This window comes from Anas platyrhynchos, chromosome 21 (assembly GCF_047663525.1).
Source record: "Anas platyrhynchos isolate ZD024472 breed Pekin duck chromosome 21, IASCAAS_PekinDuck_T2T, whole genome shotgun sequence".
Classification (NCBI taxonomy): Eukaryota; Metazoa; Chordata; class Aves; order Anseriformes; family Anatidae; genus Anas; species Anas platyrhynchos.
In genome coordinates, this window is record NC_092607.1 from 16856005 (window position 1) to 16873949 (window position 17945).

Consider the following 17945-nt stretch of genomic DNA (forward strand, 5'->3'; position numbering starts at 1 on the left):
TGTCACCCTCGTGGTGCTGCAGGGAGGATGCTGTGTGGGGCACTGATCTGTCGTGCATCTCGCGGGCTGTCCTCTCCATCCTGTCCTGTCCTGTCCGTTCTGTCTGTCCTGGGAGCCTTCCCCTCCACCAGGACCCTGCAGGATAGGGTCAGAGTGTGCTGCCCCCTCCTGCGCCCTGTGCGTGGGGCGGACGTGCCCTTTTCTCTCGCGCATGGGACAAGTGTAATTATGGCCCATGGAGGCTGCAGCCCTGCACGCACACCCCAGCCCGGCTCCCCAAAAGCCCACCAAATCTTGCTTCTCCACGAGCTGATGGCAAACAGAGGTCCTGGGGGGCACCCAGAGGGCGAGGTGCCACCCAAACCCCAGCGGGGACATCCAAAGAGGACGCGCTGCGCCCCGCACACCGTTCCCAGCACCCGCTGCTCCTCCAACCCTTGGGGCCAGCTCTGCCCTCGGAGCATCCCCGTCCCCGTGGAGCCACCGGCAGGGCCGGGGGGCTATCAGCAGCCAGGCAGAGCAGCTGGTAGCCGGCTCCTGCTACCTCACGGGCTGCACAAGCTGCTCGCCAGAGCGGCTCTGCGGAGCAGCTGGCCTCGGCGCGGGGCTCGCGCTGCCCAGCCTTCCCCCGCGCCAAACGTGGGACGGATTAAGGCGTAATGAAGTGAAATCTGCCTCCTTTTATTATTCTAAATAAACACCACTATATAGACATATGTACTGGTGTTTAATTTGGGGAGAGAACTGCACTGACCCTGCTCGCAGGCTTTTTTTTTTTTGGCGAGTTAGCGTCTGCTTCGCCGGGCTTTGCGGCGACAAAGAAGGGACCTGGAGCAGCAGGAGGCTGATGCCAAGGAGCTCCTGTGCCGTGCCCAGGCCCACAACGAGGGACGAACCCTTGACGTGACCCCCAGAAACACCACCACCTCCCTGCTGCCTGCAGATCACACTCAGACCCCGAATAAATAGGAATTTGCTGCAGGATCTTACAGAGCCAAAGGGTTTTCCACCCAAGGGCAGCTTCCCCAGCCGGTCCCTCCACGCGCAAAGCCCCAACACGACTGAGCCGAGCTCCGGAGCAGCCCCAAATCCTCCTGGCCAACCCTTCCGAGGGCTTTGCAGGGGCTCGAGCAGGGTTAGACGTGGTGGGGGCTGAGCCCCGCAGCGTGCCCCATCCCTGCTGCGGCCGGGCCTCCCCGCGGGGTGGCCGCGCTTGCAGGAGCCCCGTGCGGAGAAGCAGCGCCCACGGAGCGAGCTGGCACGGGGCTCGCATTGCTCAACGCCGAGCTCAAAGCCTCGCCCCAGCGGCGACAAAACGCGGCCACGGCGGCGGTGCCAACGCGGGCACGGCACGGCGCAGGGCAACACGGCCCTGCTGGCCCAGGCTGGCAAAAACGCCCCCCCCCAGCACCTCGGGGGAGAGCCCAGCCTTTAGAAACGAGGTCTTTCACCCCCAAATTCAGCCCTTAATTCGCCAGCATCCCCTTCATCTCGCTGGCACACTGGCGGGGAGCGGAGCAGGTGCAGCCCAGCTGGGCGCAGCGCCCATCGCCCCTCTCTCCGAGCCCCCCCGGCCCCTCGGCTCGGACCCCCCCCCCCGGGACCCCCAGTTGCCGGCCACGGGCGCCCACCTGGGAGCGGAGTGGAGCGGGGCGGGCGGCGCGCTCGCACACGCGCTGCTCGGCACAGTTGGTTATCGTTACATTTGGCATCAGTCGCTTCCATTCGGCTCAATAGGGGAGGGAGAGAGAAAAAGGAAAACTCAGCTCAAGGCGATTTAATAAGTTCAGCGTTACGAGCTGGGGAAAAGCTGTGGAACACACAAGTGGTAACGCAGGATTAATCTTTCCTTTAGTCTTGGGAATTATGTTTTCATTAATCCTAATTTTTCCAGATGTTTCACTCCTTATACCAGGGTCTTCAAAGCCTCTGTGGCTGCAAATTCTAATGAAGCCATGAGAACATTTTAAAGAGAAAGATTCAAAGCTTAAATTGCTTCCTTTTTTTTTTTTTTTCTCTTCTTTCTCTCTCTCTCTCTTTTTCTTTCTTTTTTTTTTTTTTTTAATTTTTCCCCCCTCGTCGGGCTGTTGGGGAGCGCATGTGTGTGCGGTCCCAGCGCCTCCACATGTTGTGTTACACAATGTGCTAACAAGATGGAGAAGGCCACTCGGGCCGCGTGATGCGGGTGTGACGTCTGTGCCTTTTTGTCCCCGGGCTGAGCCCCCGCTCGCCAGGGGTTCAAGGAAGGGGGAGGATTTTTTTGTTTTTTTTTTGGGGGGGGGGGAACTGGCCACCTGCCCGGCTCTGGCAGCCACACCGCGAGCGCCGGGGCTCCGTGGGTCAGAACCATCCGGGGGCTTTTAACGGCTCGCGGCTGCCGGCGGCATCGCCGGGATGGAATTGAGAAGAGGGGGGGGGAAATATAATAAAAGGGATGGGTTCGAAACCAGGCGGGTGTTTGTGTGCTTGTGGAGGAGCTGCGGGGGCTCGGGGATGGATGGGGAGGGAGTGGGGAGCTGGGTGGCGAAGGTTTTTAGGGAATGGGGCTTTTTGGGGTGCCCATGGGGAGAGGGATGGCAACAATTTGGGAAATAAGGGGGGACCAGCAGCTCTTCCCCTCCGTGCTGGGAATCCTCTGGCAGCCCCATGGAGATGAAGCCGGAGCCCCCTCTCCCTCCTGCCCACACAGAGGGGTCCCCAGCACCCATCCCCGGGCACCGGAGCATCGCCACGGGGCAGGAGGGGACCCGATCCCAACCTCCCCGATACCATCAAGGTTCCCAAGCCCTTGGGGCTCCTCCAGGCAGCTGCAGGATCCGGCTGCCACCGCCCGGCACGGCACGGCACGGCTGGGCTGTGCATCCCCTCCCGGCTGAGCCCCCGCCGGCAGCGCTGGGCTCGGGCGCAAGGACGCGGTGTGACGCAGGAGGGTCAGACAAAACGATCGGAACAATCCTCTCCTGGTCTCCAGCGCCCTGGATTCAGATCCATGTACTTATATGGCCTGCGAAATGCGGTGGGAGTATGACCAACGTCTGGAAATCCAGATATGACTAGATCCCTTCATTAGTAATTTCTTGTACATGACTTTCTAGACCATAGGGATTTGTTAAATTTGCAGGAGTGTTTTCTCACAGTGCCATGGACTGGCTGTTGCCAGCATATATTGGCTCGGATCTGTCAGATCCTGTTGCCTTATATGACCCGCAGTTAATTCAGCTTTTCTTTGTATCCAGCCCTCAGCAGGGAACTCCTCGAGCAGTCTCAGCGTGGATCATGCTAAAATGGTTCCCCAGCCCTCCTGCCATAAAACAACTGCCCACACAGTGAAAGGGGGACGTGGGGGGTGGAATTCAATGGTCCCCTCCCCGCCGCCCCGGCCCTCTCCAGATGCTTCCTCCGTCCCCAGGCCCTGCTCCTTTGGTGCCGAAGAAAAAAAAAAACTCCCCGGTGCCCGCGGAGGGTTCCTGGAGGGACCAACTTTCCCCACCCCATCCCGCAGGCGCACCCAGCTCCCCTGAGTTAATCATTTCCCCCCCTCTTTGCTCCGCGGGGCCGGGGGTGCCGTGGGGCAGGGGGACTTTCGCCTTCCCCGCTGACCTCCTGGAACTTTGACCTTCCTTTATGGGGGCCATAAAGGTTACTCGTTAACCTGCGCCCTGCCGGGGTCCCTCGCTCTCTGCGCTGGGGTCCTTCGCCCTCTTCGCCCTCATCTGCTTTTGGAAGGCTAAAAAGGACATCCCGCCTGCCAACAGAGGTGCTGGGGCACCAAACGGCTCAGCAAAGGAGCTTGTTGGTGGCTGCCCTTGGTTTTTGCCCCTCTGGGAACCCACGTGCACATCCCAAATCCCCAGACGCCGCCGGGGTAAGGTTTCCAGGAGGAAAAGGGCACGCACCCAAGGGCACGCACCCTGACCCCCCGGCCCCAGGGCGGGCACCGGCTCCAGTGCCTGCCAGCTCCACCCCGCTGAGCCTGCAGTTCCCTATCAGCCGCAGATGGAGATAAGGAGCTGTCACCTCCCCAACCAGCTCCGGGCACGTAGCCCGGCAGCCTGACCCCGTGCCGTGTTCCCCAGGTGCACCCACGCGGTGTTTATGGACCCGGCACAGCCGCCCGTGCCAACCCCGCATCTCCAAACCTTGCCACGGGCACTGGCTGGATCCAGAAGGGCTTTTCCTCTTAAATCTCTCCACATCTCCACGCACCGTGGTGCTTCGGCAGCACTAAGATGCTCTGGAGATGTTTTCTTCCTGCAGCACACCCCTCCCAGAAGGCTCTTTGCTGCGATTCCCAAACCTTTACAGCTCTCTCCTTTTTAAATACCCGTTCAAACCCAATTTTCCTTCTGTGCAGCTTTTCCTATCAGCGTTTTATTCAGCCCTGCCCCCAAAAAAAAGACCTGAACCAAGGTGCTTCCACTGGAAACCCCACTCCAAACCCCACGGTTCCTGGTTAGGGGCAGCTGGCAGCAGCGAGCCGAGGCCACCGCACCACCACGGCCAGCAGCTCGAGCCAGGGACCAGGACTTATCTTAAACATGAGGAGCTAACGAGCTTTTCTCTGGGTCGAGCTTTTCTCTGTGTCGAGCCATCCCATTGAAAAATCCCGCTGGAGGGCTGATGTGGCATGCGATGGGTACGGCACACACCCGGGATGTAATGCAATGGGGTCAGCAGTGCTGAAATTGCCTTTCTTTCCCCTTTTTGCATCAGCAGGGGGTGGGGGAGGATAAGGCATCCCCTGTGGACCACCAGCGCAGGATGGGGCTGGGGGTGGGAGCTCAGCCCATGTTTGCTGGGGGGGAGGTGGGCGAGAGCATCCCGCTGTGCTCCCCGGCCCCACCGCGTCCCCAACTGGCACTTGGGGACACCAGAGCGAGCCCAACGGGGACCCCAACCCCGTGTGTCCCTGGGGTCCCCGTGGTGGCATTCTCCTGCTCTGCCCACATGGCAGGGACAAGCACGGAGGCCTCTGCTTGATGAAGCATCCCCAGGTCCCACCCCAAAAAAAAAAAAACCTTTGGGATTTTTCTTTGCCCCTCTTTATGGAGAGAGGCGGCTCGGCACGATGCAACCCCATCGCAAGGCCCGGCGGCGCTTCCTTCAAAGCACCTCCTCCTCCTATACGTTGCCCTGATTTCCAGCATCTTGCTGTTGAAAAATGGCAGGGGAGGGTTTGGCAAAGGAGCTCTCGCGCAGATTATTCAACAATTGTTTCCCATTTTGCGCCCTCGCCTGCCTCATCCTCCAGTAACAATGACGAAGAGCGGCGTGGAGCCAGCGCCCGCGGCAGGGGTGTTGAGATCAGGGACAGCACAAAAATATCTTCTCTCTGGAACAAATATTTACCAACCCTTCTGCCTTTTGTTCTTGTGGTTCTCATATTTTTTTTCCAGACATTCACTGGCAAAATGTCACATTAAACAGCAACCCAGAAACTTCGGGGTAGCTGCTTGGCTGCTCTGGGCTTTGTTTTTCTCGCGCGCTAATTGTTAATGAATTTCCAGCCATTCAAGCCAACACAAACCTGTGAGAAAATGATCTTTTCGGCCTGATTTCGGAGCTTTATGGGGCTTTGCGGAGGCCGGGCAGTTGCCGAGCAGAGCGCACATCATCCCCAAGCCACGCATGGCGCTGCTTTGGGTTGCGATGGGCCGGGAGCCGTCCCCGGCCGGCCGGAGGCAGCGCGGGAGCCTTGGCAGAGCTCAGCCGCCTCCTGCAGCGCGCCCGCGTGGGCCCCCACCCCTCCTGTGGCACCGAGCACCCGTGGGACCCTCCCCAGCCCCGGCCCCGGGGGCTCTGCACAGCTCCGAGCCACGGCTTTGGGGTTTGGAGAGGTCCCGTTGTGGGCGCAGGGGCTGGAGAGGGGGGGAAGCGGGCGCACGCCGCGGTGCCCCCCTCATTTCCAGCAGTGCTGTCGGCCCCGCGGGCTCCTCCGCCACCCCCCAGCAGATTTTTCCTCTTTTTCTCTCTCTTTTCAAAATCCTAAAAGCCTCGCGCCCGCTTTTTATGGTGGCCAAGCAAGAGCGCACGGGCGATGTCTGAGCATTGCTTTGAAGGAGGAGAGAAGGGGGGGGAATAAAAGTCTCTTCTTGCGGCACAGCAGCCCCCATCCTCGGTTAAAAATTAACCGTGGCCATAAAATCCCTGAGATAGCAGCAGAGCACGGCTCACCCCGTGAGCTCTCCCGGCGCGGCCGGGCTGCCGTCCCCTGCCCCGTGGTCACCGTCCCCTCCTGTGCCACCCCCTGCACCGCGGCACCGCGGTCACCGTCCCCTCCTGCCACATCCGAGGATGGCCACGCCGCCCCCCGCCAGCGCCCGCCGCCTCCTGCCCCTCTCCCTGGGGCTCTTCCAGGGCGCCCTGCTGCTCTTCTTCGCCCTCTTCGCCACCTACGACGAGCCCTCGGCCGCGGCCACGCAGGATGAGGATGGCACCCAGGCTGTTGAGCAGCTCCCCGGCCTCTTCCCCCTCTTCCAGGACATCCAGGTGATGCTGGCGGTGGGGCTGGGGCTCCTGCTGGCCTTCCTGCCCCGCTACGGGCTCAGCGCCCTCGCCCACAATTTCCTCCTGCTCAACGTCTCCACACAGTGGGCGCTGCTGCTGCAGGGCGTGCGCCACGGCCGGCTCCGCCTGGGCCTCCACAACGTCCTCGCCGCCGAATTCGCCGCCGTCACCGTCCTCATCTCGGTCGGGGCCGTCCTGGGCAGGACGAGCCCCTGCCAGCTCCTCGCCGTGGCTTTCTGCGAGGTCCCCGTCTACCTCGCGAGCGAGTGGCTCGTCGTCACCCAGCTGGGCGTCCGCGATGTGGGGGGCACCATCACCATCCACGTCTTCGCCTGCTATTTCGGCCTCGGCGTCTCCAAGGCTCTGTTTGGGACGGAGAGGCGGCCGGCGCATCCCAAGGAGACCCCGACGCCCCGATCCGACCTCCTGGCCTTGGTGGGGACGCTCATCCTCTGGGTTTTCTGGCCCAGCTTCGTGGCCGCCCCGTGCCAACCGGGCGATGCCCAGCACCGAGCCATCCTGAACACTTTCCTAGCCCTCAGCGCCGGCGCTGTCACCACCGTGGTGGCCTCCAGCCTGCTGGAGAGCGGCGGCAAGCTCAGCCTGGGCCACCTGCAGAACGGCAGCCTGGCCGGAGGGGTGGCCATCGGTGCTCTGGCCGATGTGCCCATCACACCGGCGGCCTCCCTGGCCCTGGGCAGCCTCTCCTCACTCGTCTGCCTGCTCGGTTTCCGATTTCTCACCCCATTCCTGGCGAGGAGGCTGGCGCTGCATGACCAGTGCGGCATCCACAACCTCCACGGCTTGCCGGGCATCCTCGGCGCGGTGGCGAGCGCCGTGGCCGTCCTGGTGGCCTCCAAGGACACCAAGAGGTGCCAGCTGTCCCACGCTGATGGCAGCGGGGTGGCGGGGGATCTGTGGGGTTGTGGTGGTGGCAGGCAGGCGCTGTGGCAAGTGGCAGGGCTGGCTGTGGCCCTTGGAGGCTCGCTGCTCAGCGGGATGCTCACCGGTGCCGTGCTGCGCCTGCCCTGCCTGGCCCCACCGCCCGAGCCGCTGTGCTTCGAGGATTCACTGAATTTCAGGATCCAGGAGCAGGCTGAGAGCCCAGGGATGGGGGACACAGCCGAGGAGGTGGCCCTGAAGGAGCAGGTTTAGGCACCCGGAGCCCTCTCGTGCCAAACACTCAGCGCCAAGGCAGTGCTGCAGCGTGCGCCCCTTCAACATCCTCCCACCCCGAGGCTGCAGCTCCCTTCCTCTGCGCCTGGAAACCCCAGGAGCTGACCATCCGTCTCCACAGCCATGGAAAAAACATTCTCAGGGTTTATCTCCCCGGATGGCTCACCCCTGGGTGCTGGCCTGGGATGGCAAACATCCCCCTGCTGCCTCGGGCTCCTCCACCGCCTCGCTCCTGGCTGGGAACAGCAACGGGGTGGAGAGGAAATGACCACAAGCAAGGGATTTTGTAAGAGATTTTATCACCTGTGCTGCACTGGACAATCTAACCTCTGCCAGGACTACGTGGCGAACTGCTGCAGAAACCTCCCTTTTTCACCACAATGAGGCCTGAGCATGGAGAGGGGCTCAGAGAGCCAGGACGCACGGAGCACCCGCACCCCACAGCACCGTTCCCTGCCCCAAAACCAGGACTGGGAGAGCAGGAAGGCAGCGAGGGGGCCAGAGGAGCTTGGGGACCCCGAGGAAAAGCAGCAGCCCCGTCCCACGTGGCAGGGAACGAGCTGCTGCCACCCCACTGAGGACAAAACCAGAGGCTCACAGGCACCAAGCCGCGAGCGTGGGGCCACATCCTGCCCGGAGAGCGCCGTGATTCAGAGCCCCCCGGCTCCGTGAGTCACCGCGCCTCTGCTCCGCTGCCACAAAGACAACGCTGGAGATGCTCAGGGGCTCCTGAGAGGGCCAAGGGGGGCAAAAAGCCCCCCGCCACCCGCTGCAGGGATGGGGGCTGTGGGCACGGTGGCCCTGCGCACGGAGCCGGGCTCGGCGGGGCTGGATCCCCTCTGCCTGGCGCGGCCCCAGGCGGAGCCGACACCAAGAGCGAGGCTGGGGAATTCGTCCTCCAATAATCACAAACAGGCTCGGGAGCCCGGGCGTGTTTGGTTAATTGTTAGAATAAAATATTGTTCAGCTCTGACAAAGGAATCCTGCCCCGCAGCCCGGCGCGGCAGAACAATGGGCCCCGGCGGAGGGTGCCGCGGGCCGAGCAGCGGGGCCGGGGGGCGGCGGGAGGCAGCGAGGCCCCGAGCCCAACCACGGCATCCCACCGGCATCCCACCGGCATCGCTGGCCCCGTGGAGGTGTCCGTGGCGAGGGCACGGAGGGGAGCAGGGGGCAACCGGGCCCCTCGCCCCCCATCCAGCTCCCGCTGGGCGTCGAGAGCCGCCGGAGCCAGCGCCGTCCCGCGGAGCTGCGGTGCCACGGGGGCCCGGGGTGGGCTGCTGCTTGTTTTGGGGTGAGACAGGGCTCCCGCTGAGCCCGGCATGCTGGTGCTGCTCTCTTCCCCTCGTGCTGGGGCCTGCTGGCTGCACCGCGTGGCTCCGGCTCCATCGGGGCAGGGAGGAGGGTGCAGGCACCCTCGGGGAGCTGCCACGGGGAGGAATCGTGCCGGCACACGGAGCTGTGCGCATGCACACCCGGCCCCGAGGCTGCAGACCCCTCTCCCATGCGTGCACGGTGGTGCAGAGCCCCCCTTCTCCTCTCCATACTCAGGGTTTCGCGTGCTTTGGGCCACCCAGGCCCCTCGCCAAGGCTCCCCCCAGGATGCCCCCAGCCCTGAGCCACTTCCCAGCGTCACCCAACCCTTCCCTGCGAGGATTCAGCCTCCTGCAGAGCCACCCAGCACCGCGGGCGCTGCTCCACCAGCACGGCCCCGGCACCCATGGGGCTGTAGCAGCGTGCCGGGGAGCTGGCAGTGGGGCCACGGGCTGGGGGGCACGGGGAGGGGAGCATCCGGAGCTGGGCCCGGGCACACCCCGCTGCTTGGTGGCACGTCCTCGCACGGGCACGCAGTGGCACAATCTGGTCGGCAGATGCCTCCGAAACCAGCAAGAGGCTGGGAAGCTGGGCTTTGGAGGGGGGGGGGAGCTGCCCTTCCCCGCTGTGGGACCCCGGTGATATTTGTCAGTGTTTCCAGCACGCTGCTCCCTCGAGGGCTCGCCGGGCTCTGCTTGTCACAGCACCGCGCGTCCCGCACCTCCAGCCCGCAGCCTCCGTGCAGGACCTGGGCTCAGGATCCTGGCACCTCATGGCCGGGGGAGCCAGGACCCACCTGGGCCGTGGCACGGCTCCGTGCGGCCCCATTCCCAACTGTCCCCGTCCCCCGGGACCGGCTGTCCTCCAGCTGGAGCCGGGCAGAGATGCCGCTGGGTGTGCCGCCCCGAGCCCAGCTCTCCCTGCTCCTCCAAAACAGCCGCTCTCCAAAGGATGGAGCAGTAAAATATTAACCAGAGCCCCTAGCGTTTATCACACCGTAAATCTGGGCTTTCAACAGCTTTACGATGCTGCAGGGAGATGGGAGAGAACAAAACGCTCTTCTTCTCACTCAGACACAGCCTGCGTGTGCCAGTGCCCCCAGCGCTCGCTCTGTGCCCGCGCTCGGGGGGCTGCGAGGGGCCAGCACCCCCCAGCCTCGACCCCCCCCCAAGCCCCAGATTGGGTCATAACGCAGACGAGGACCAAAGCAGGGCGCGGGTTTCCCGATCGCCAGCGAGGTGGCTGCTGGTGCTAGGACGAGGAGAGCTCTGCTCCATCCCAGGGACAGCCGCGTTTCGGTGGGACGTGGCACTGCGAAGGGGCAGGGGCGAAAAGCGCCCCCCTCATCGGCTCCACAGGAGCACAACAGCCACCATCCTGGGGGATGCTGGTTTGTTTTTTCCCCTTGTCCTGGGTGATGCTGTTTTTTGTGTGTTTTTTTCTGTGTTTTTTTTTTTTTAATTTTTATTTTTTTCCCCTCTCCCAGCTCAGCCCGCGGCCAGCTCCGTGCTGCAGCGCGCTGCGCTCCGGGCTCGAGGAGCACCCTGTCCCCGCGCCCTGACCCCGATCCCCGGGCTCTGATTGCAAAACAAGAGGCGAGGGGAGGAAGCCGTGGCCGCGCTGTTTGTGGGGCGGTCGGACGCATCTGGCAAGGCGATCAGAGCCGGCAGCCCCCGGGCACGCACACACCTGCGGCACGGCGGGCGGGAGCGTGGCACGCGCGTGCGAGGACGCAGCAAAACACGCACGGCACGAGGCGCAGCCCCCCAAAAGTGGGGTGCAGCACCCTATTCTTGCATCCCAAATCTCGGGGAGGGGGCTGTGGGGATGTGCTCCGGGCTCCTCGCCGTGCGCCCGCCTGCCCGGAGCGAGGCGGGAGCTGGAGAGGTGCCCACGGGATGCCCAGCGCCTGGCACCGCGCGGGGCGGCCGCGGAGGCCGGAGGGAAAGAGGGAAGGAGGGAGGGAAGGAGGAAAGGAGGGAGGCAGCTCGGTGGCGGCTGCTGGAGCCACATCAGAGCAGCCCCCCCGGAGCAGCCGGGAGCGTGTGGCGCTGCCCTCGAAGGAAATGCGCTCACTCCCATGTGCTGCACACTTGGGTTTGCCTCGCTGCTATTTTTATTTGACTTTTCAGGCCCGTTTCCTTTTTCCGGCTGTTTTGCTGTGATTCCACCGAAGCTTCGACCTCGCTTTTCCCCTCCCTCCCTTTAGCCTCTTCCTTCACTCTTTTCCTTCCTTTCCATGCACTCATTCCTGCCGCCGCACCGGGCTCCCCCCCCCCCCAGCCACCGGAGAGCGCGGCAAGCTCACAAACACCCCAAACACCCCCTGCGTGTGCTGCCACGGCCAGAGGCACCACCGCTCACCTCCTGCCACCACCCAAAACCAGGAAAACGCTCCAAAACCACCAGCACCGGGCATAAATCCCTTTTCCCAGCCTGCAGAAGCAGCCGGAGCAGCTGCACCCATCCCCTGCAGCAGGGTTTGGGTACCCCCGGGGGTGATTTCCAGCTCCTCGCTGCTAGGAAAGGGGCTGGTTACGGCTCTGTTTTATCTGGGAATGTGCTGAGAGCTCAGGGGGGGTCCCTTTGCTCCAGCCTTGATGCAAAAATGGCAGTGAATCACCCAAGACGTGGTCCTGTTTGCACAGCACAGCCAGGGCGGCAGCAACGCCCCCAGCGGGACCCCCAACCCCATCCTTGGGGAGAAAAAAAAAGTGGTCCCAGCCCCGGCTGCAACCCATCATCCAAAAAAAAAAAAAAAAAAGGAAGAAAAAAACAGGAAAATTGCTCGTTCGGGGGGTCTGCGTCACGCTGGTGGGCACCCATGCGGAGCAGGGGGCGCAGGGTTATTTTGGGAGGTTTGGCGGGGTGTCGTTACGCGTGGGGGCGGTTGGGTTGTGTTGGTTGTTTTTATTTTTAATTATTATCGTTATTTATTCTCTTTCCTCTCTTCAACCTGATTAAAACCACTGTCCGCATTTGATCTTTTGTTTAGGAAAACAAGGAAGGGGGGGGAATAAGAGGGGAAAAAAAAATAAAAAATAAAAAAAAAAAAAGAAAATCCCAGCGCAAAGCCGCCCAGGGAGGCAGCAAAAAGGGCACGAGCAAAACAAGGCAGGGCCTGGGCGCAGCGAGCTGGGGGGCTCTGCGGGAGTCCCATCCCCGAGCCCCCCCTGGGACCACCCGAGGAGGAGGAGGAGGATGGGGCTGGGAGGAAGGGGCCCAGGCCAGCAGCGGGCTGGGGAGGAGCGTGGCACCGGGGGACAAGCAGGGCTTGGCGTCCCCCTGGCTCCTGCCAGGCTGGGACAGCATCTCCCAGGGCCGGATCCTGCTCCCCACCCAGTGCCACCCCCCCCCCCCCAAAAAAGCAAGGCCCAATTTGTGCCCCCAAAGCAAAAATCCTGCTCCCTTCCCATTAAACCGGGGCCAGCAGCGTGCCCAGGGACCCCTCTCCCACCCCCCAGCCACGCAGCCCCCCGGCTCCAGCTCCAACCCCAGAGGCAGGGTGGGGGGGCACAGCCCCCAAATCCCCTTTTCTCTCCCCAATTTTCCTCCCCCCGCGGCACAGAACCGCCCGCAGCCCCCGCGAAGCCCCCAGCAAAGCGCCCCCAGCCCCTGCCGTGCGCACGGAGGGGACCCCCCCCGGCCGGGCCACCCGCAGCCCCGGTGGGGGGGGGGACACAAAGGGGGGGGGGACCCAAAGTGTTTTGGGGCCGGGGAATGTTTTTGGGGCCGGGAAATGTTTTTTAGGGCCGCGACCCGCAGCCCGCTGCTGCCACCTCGTGTCCGCGCCGCAGCCGGGAGCGGGGATGGGGAAACTGAGGCAGGGCGCACAGCACCGATCCCGTGCGCCCCCACCGAGAAAAGGGGGGGGGGGGCAGGATGGGACCCCAAAAGGTCCCCAGGAGCACTGTGAGCCCCCCACACACAAGGCAAGGCAGCAGAGAAAGCAGCCAAGGAGGCTGCGAGGGAAGGAGGGGATTTATTTTTGGCTCCCCCCCCCCCCCAGCTCCGAGCAGCCAGAGCTGCAGCGAGGCTCTGAGCAGTCCTGGGGGGGGGGTTTCAGTGTTTTCGGGGCAGGGGCTCACCCCGGCACCCTACAGGCACCCTACGGGCACCGATGGGTGCGTAAAAGTCCAGTGCCAGCAGAAACCTCAGCCCCATGGCCCAGTTTGTCCTTTTTCGGTCCCAAAAAACCAGCCATTGTCCCCCCCCCCAAAAAAAAAAGCAGCAGGTGATGCAGGGGCAGGAGCATCACAGAAATCAGGGTCTCTCTCTTCTTTTTTTTTCTGGGCTTCCCCTTCTTCTTCCCCCAGCTCGGGGCCGTCCAGCTCGGGGCTGCAGCCCCCCTCCGGCACCCACCCCGTGCACCGGGGCCAGTCCCGGGGGTCCCACTCGAAACAAGAGGATGAATTAAATCCGGGCACCCCCTGGTACCTCTTTGGCTGACTTCGGGGTTGAATTTCCCCCAGGTCCCAAAAACCAGGCGGCGTCAGGCACGAAAGCAGAGCGGGGAGGAGGTGAGGGGACCCCTAGGAGCCCCGGGGGGGGCCGTGCAGGGCGTAGAGCTTCTCCCAGCACGTCGCCAGCCGCTGCGCCCTCCTGGAGATCTCCTTCAGCTGCTTCCTCCTCCCGCGGGGCTGCACCGGGGCGCGGGGTGGGCTCTGCTGTCGGGGTGCCAAAGGGGTGAGAAATAGCCCCAGCAGGCAGCCACCCCCCCAAAACCCCAAAAATGCTGAGCCCCAGGGGAGGGCGCAGACCCCGTGCGCATCGGGGACCCCAAACCACCCACAGCAAGGAGGTGCCCCACGGACAGGTGGGGTCCCCGGGGCTGCAGGAGATTTGGGGACCCCCCCCCAGCCTGCAGCACCCACCCCGGACACCCCATGGCACGTCCACGTGTGGGGCAGAAGTGGTTTTCCAGCCCCCCCAGCCCGCAGCCAGGAAGGGTTAACCCCAGGTGGTTTCCCCACCATGGCAGGGAGATGCCCCCAGTCGCACTGTGCCACCCCAGGGGCTTCCCCGCTGCTTAATTAGTTAATGAGTTGCCCGGTTAATGAGTTGGCTGGGCAGGAGAGCCTCCAGGCTGGGGTTTCCCCAGCAATTCCCCAGCGGAGCCCTGGGGATACCCAGACTGGTGCCGTGGGGATAAATCCCAGTTCTGGCCCAGGACTCTTGCCACGACTCCCAGCGCACGGCCAGGAAACTGGGAGCTACTGGGATAGACTGGGAAGGGGCAGGGCTCCCACCTTGCCGATTCTCCTGCAGTTCTCCCTCAGCACGAACTCGGTGTTCCTGGCCACCTTCCACACCGCCACCTCCTCGGGGCCACGCAGGGTGCCGCCCGCCACGTCCCGCAGGGACATGCTGATGTTGTAGATGGCCAGCAGGATCTTCTGGTCCTTCGGGGGGGGAAAAAAAGAGAAAGAGGAGAGCAGCCCCGAGCGGGGAAAGGGCTCGACAGCTCCTTGGGGGGGCTCAGGTTGCGCAAAATCCCCAGCCCCGGGTGCTCACCTTGTCCGAGCGGCAAGCCAGCCCTGCCCGGCTGCTCCTCTCCGCCGAGCCACTCAGGTTTTTCTGCAGAAATAAAATAAAATAACGAGGGAAAGAAAGCAAGGAGAGCGTGGGGCAGCCTAAAGCAGCCCGCCAGCACCCTTCTTGCTCACCAGGTTCTGGATCTCGTGGAAGATGACGGCGCGGTACTGCCGCAGGATCCTGGCGATGCTGCACCTCTTGCCCCGACCCAGCACGGCGAGGAGCAGGAGCAGCAGCACAGCGCAGGAAAGGGCCCTGGGGAGAATCTGTGCAGGGAAAGGGCTCAGCGTCAGCCGGGGGGGGACACAAAGGGGGATGCAGGGAGGGTTGGGGATCTGCTTTCAGCTCCTCGCCACGGGCATCAGGCAGAGCTGCCCCTGGGGACGCAGCAGGAGGGGGAGCAGCTGGGTCCTGGGGGTGGCACCCCCTCAGTGGGGACCCCGAGGGCTCTCCCCAGCTCCCCAAATCCGGGCTGTCGAGCACCAAAGATCAAAGGGAGCTGCCCGAGACCCGCTCTGCCCTTTGGAGAGGAGCAGGGGGCACACAGCCTCCCGCTTCCCCAACCTTCTCCAAGCTCCAGGTCCCCTTTGGGAAGGTGCCCCCTGCAATTCCACAAACCCCAAGGCAAGGACGCGGCCCCGGGACAGCCGCTCAGCTTTTCTCCAAGCCCCCACATGGCCCCACAGCCTCCCAACCCCAAAGCTTCCCGGCAGCCCCAACAGAGCAGGGAAAACCCCAAAGCTGACATCCGAGCTTGGCAGCACTGGGCGGGGGTGCCCGGACCCTCTCCGAGGGCTGAGTTCAGGCGCTTTGGAGAGGAGCCAGAGCAGCCTCAGGTGACCGGGACCGGGGATATTTGAGCACCCAGCAGCGGGGTGAGGATGGGAAGAGGATGGGAAGCCCCACGCACGCTGCAGCTGCCGGGAAAGAAGCCCAGCAGCTCTCCTCCCCGGCACACCGCTGGGAGATGGCACGGTGCTGGGCTCCAGGCTGGCACCGGGCGTTTCTATCCGCTCCTGTTGACTGTGGAAGTCCAACTCCCTCCAGCTTTCCCCCCCCCACAACTCCAAGCATCAGGTCTGGGCAGGCAAAAAGCAGCTCAGCACCCTCCAAAAGCAGCTGCTGTGCGCAACCAGAGTGCGCACGGGAAGGAAAAAGCTGGTGGCAAGGGCTGGTGGCTGCTGATTTCACAGCTTCCACGGGAGGGATTTTATCTCTGGGTTAGGGCTTTGCTCCCTCTTCTCCTTTCTGGATCTCTGAGCTCCCTGCCCCAAATCACAGCTCACACCTGGGTGGGTTTGTTGCCATCCCCAAATATCTGGCTCTCAGCCTTGTCTTTTGGCTCAGGAGCACCAGACGGTCCCCAAGGCCAGGCAGATGCCACCCGTCCTGCCCCGTGGTGGGAGCCTGGGGGTTTGTTTGCAAAACCTGCGCCTGCTCCCTGCTCGATTAAAGGCTGGTCCTGGCTCCAAAGGGCGAGGAAACCTCTCCCCACCCTCCTGCTCCTGAGGCTCAGCAGGATGAGGAGCTCAACGCCCTGCAGCAAACCCAGCACCATGCCAGGCTGTGAACCTGGGGGCATCACCCCGGAGCGGGCACAGGCACAGGGATGCAACCAAATCCCCGTGCAAGCGGTGCAAATCCCACTGGGAGTCCTCCAGAGCTCCCAACCCGTGCCCACCTCGCAGGATTCCAGTGCTGGGCTCCATCCCCTGGGCTAGGACGGGCAGGGGAAGAGCAAAAGCAAAGTTGGCCAAGGGGTGATTCAGCACAGAACTCCTCGGGGACACAAAGGAGAAGGGGACACCCCGTCCAAAGTCTAAGGGTTGCTCTCGGGAAGCCCGTGGCCGCGCAGCTTTGCCCGGAGCACCGAGCCAGGGAAGCCGAGTTCCCCGCAGCGCTTTGTTGAACAACTGGGAGCGAATTCCAGGAGCAAGCACACCCTCTGCAGCATTTCCAGGCAGCTGATGGCACCGGGATCTCAGCCCCCAGCACGGGAGGAAGCTCAGCGAGCAGCTGAAAAGCTCGGAGAGGCACCGGGGCAGGAGGCAGGAGGGTGCCACGGGCGCTTCCACCGCCCCCATAAAGAGCAGGGGGAGCGGAGATAAAGGGGAGATAAAGCCCAGGAACCCAAATCTGTGCTCTGCTCCCCTCCTGCAGGATGGGGGAAGGTCCCAGGATGGGGGAAAACGAGGTGTGCTGCTGATTTGGGGTCACCCCAAATCCCCTCTCCCCCGTGCCCGCAGCAGGAGGGCCGGGTTGGGCACGGCGCTGGCTGCACTGGGGTTGGGATCGGGTTCATCCCCTGGGGCTGGCAGGGGAAAAAGGAGCTGGGGAGCACGGCCACGGGGCTGCAGCCACCTGGCAAGGAAAGCTAATCCCTTCCCCGGCTCTAATCCTCCTGCAAACACCGGCAGATAAGGGAAATCACCTCCAGTGATAGAGCAGCTCCCGGTGGCACCGCGCGAGGCTCGGCCACCCCCGTTCCAAGGCGCTGGGGTCCCCAGGTCGTCCTGGCCAGGCTGTCCCCATCCCTGTCCCCTAAAACCTTCCTCTCCAAAGGGGTCCTGCCACCACCCCATGCCTGCAGAGCAGCCACCCTGCACCTCGGGACCGGTGACACTTTTGGGACCAGCCACGCGTCCGTCCCCACGTCCAAGCCCCCGCCCAGCCCTCCCGAGCACTTCCACGCCCTCCCGGCCAGACCAGCCCCTTCCCCACCAGCTCTGACCTCCATCCCCACCAGCTCCAGCTCCTACCCTGACCCTACTCCCATCCTGACCCTCTCTGAGCCCCTTTAGGGCCGGACCAGCCCCATCCTAATCCCTAACCCCACTGCTCCGAGCCCCGTTCTGGACAGACCAACACCAAATGCGTCCCGACAGCTCCCAAACCCCATCCCAACCCAAGACCCAAACCTACCCCAATCCCCACAGCTCCCCCCCAACCCCAACCCCAACCCTTTAAGGGGGCTTAGGACCATCTCCCCCCAGCCCCAGCCCACTCACCATGGAGCCCCGCAGGCACCGGGGGGGCCCCCACAGCCTGGCCCCCCTCCGCGTCCCGCTCCGCCGCCGCCGCGCTGGGGCTCGCGGTTTGAACTTGGCTCCACGCGCGGGGCCGTGGTGGGAGGGGACGGGCCCGGCCCCATACAGCGGGGGGGGCACCTCTGGGCCCAGCCCCGGCTGTATCCCTGCAGGATGAAGCCCCCAGCCCCGCAGGATGGAGCCCCCCGGCAGCCCTGGGACGAGCAGGAGGCGCTGGGCGAGCGGAGAAGCCGGGGAAAGGAAAGGAGCGAGGAGCTGAGGGCTCGGGGAGGAGGTGGAGGAGGCAAACCCAGCGTCCTGCTCGTGCCGAGGAGCCGTGCCTGGAGGGTCAGGGTACAGGAGGCTCCCTTCTTCCTTGAAGGGCCCTAA

At 63.7% G+C, this 17945-nt stretch overlaps 1 protein-coding gene and 1 pseudogene across 1 annotated transcript; one reads left to right on the forward strand and one right to left on the reverse strand.

Moving 5' to 3' along the window:
* The first annotated feature begins 5355 nt into the window (after positions 1-5355).
* On the forward strand, positions 5356-7739 carry LOC101795559 (ammonium transporter Rh type A pseudogene; annotated as a pseudogene).
* Positions 7740-12658: 4919 nt separating this feature from the next.
* C21H20orf204 (chromosome 21 C20orf204 homolog) lies at positions 12659-17661 on the reverse strand. The gene is made up of 5 exons (XM_038166295.2): positions 17538-17661; positions 14661-14795; positions 14509-14571; positions 14244-14396; positions 12659-13658 (listed from the first exon to the last, which is right to left on the reverse strand). Exons 1-5 carry the CDS (start codon positions 17538-17540, stop codon positions 13527-13529), a joined length of 486 nt encoding a protein of 161 aa, XP_038022223.2. The 5' UTR covers positions 17541-17661; the 3' UTR covers positions 12659-13526.
* Between the last annotated feature and the right edge of the window lie 284 nt (positions 17662-17945).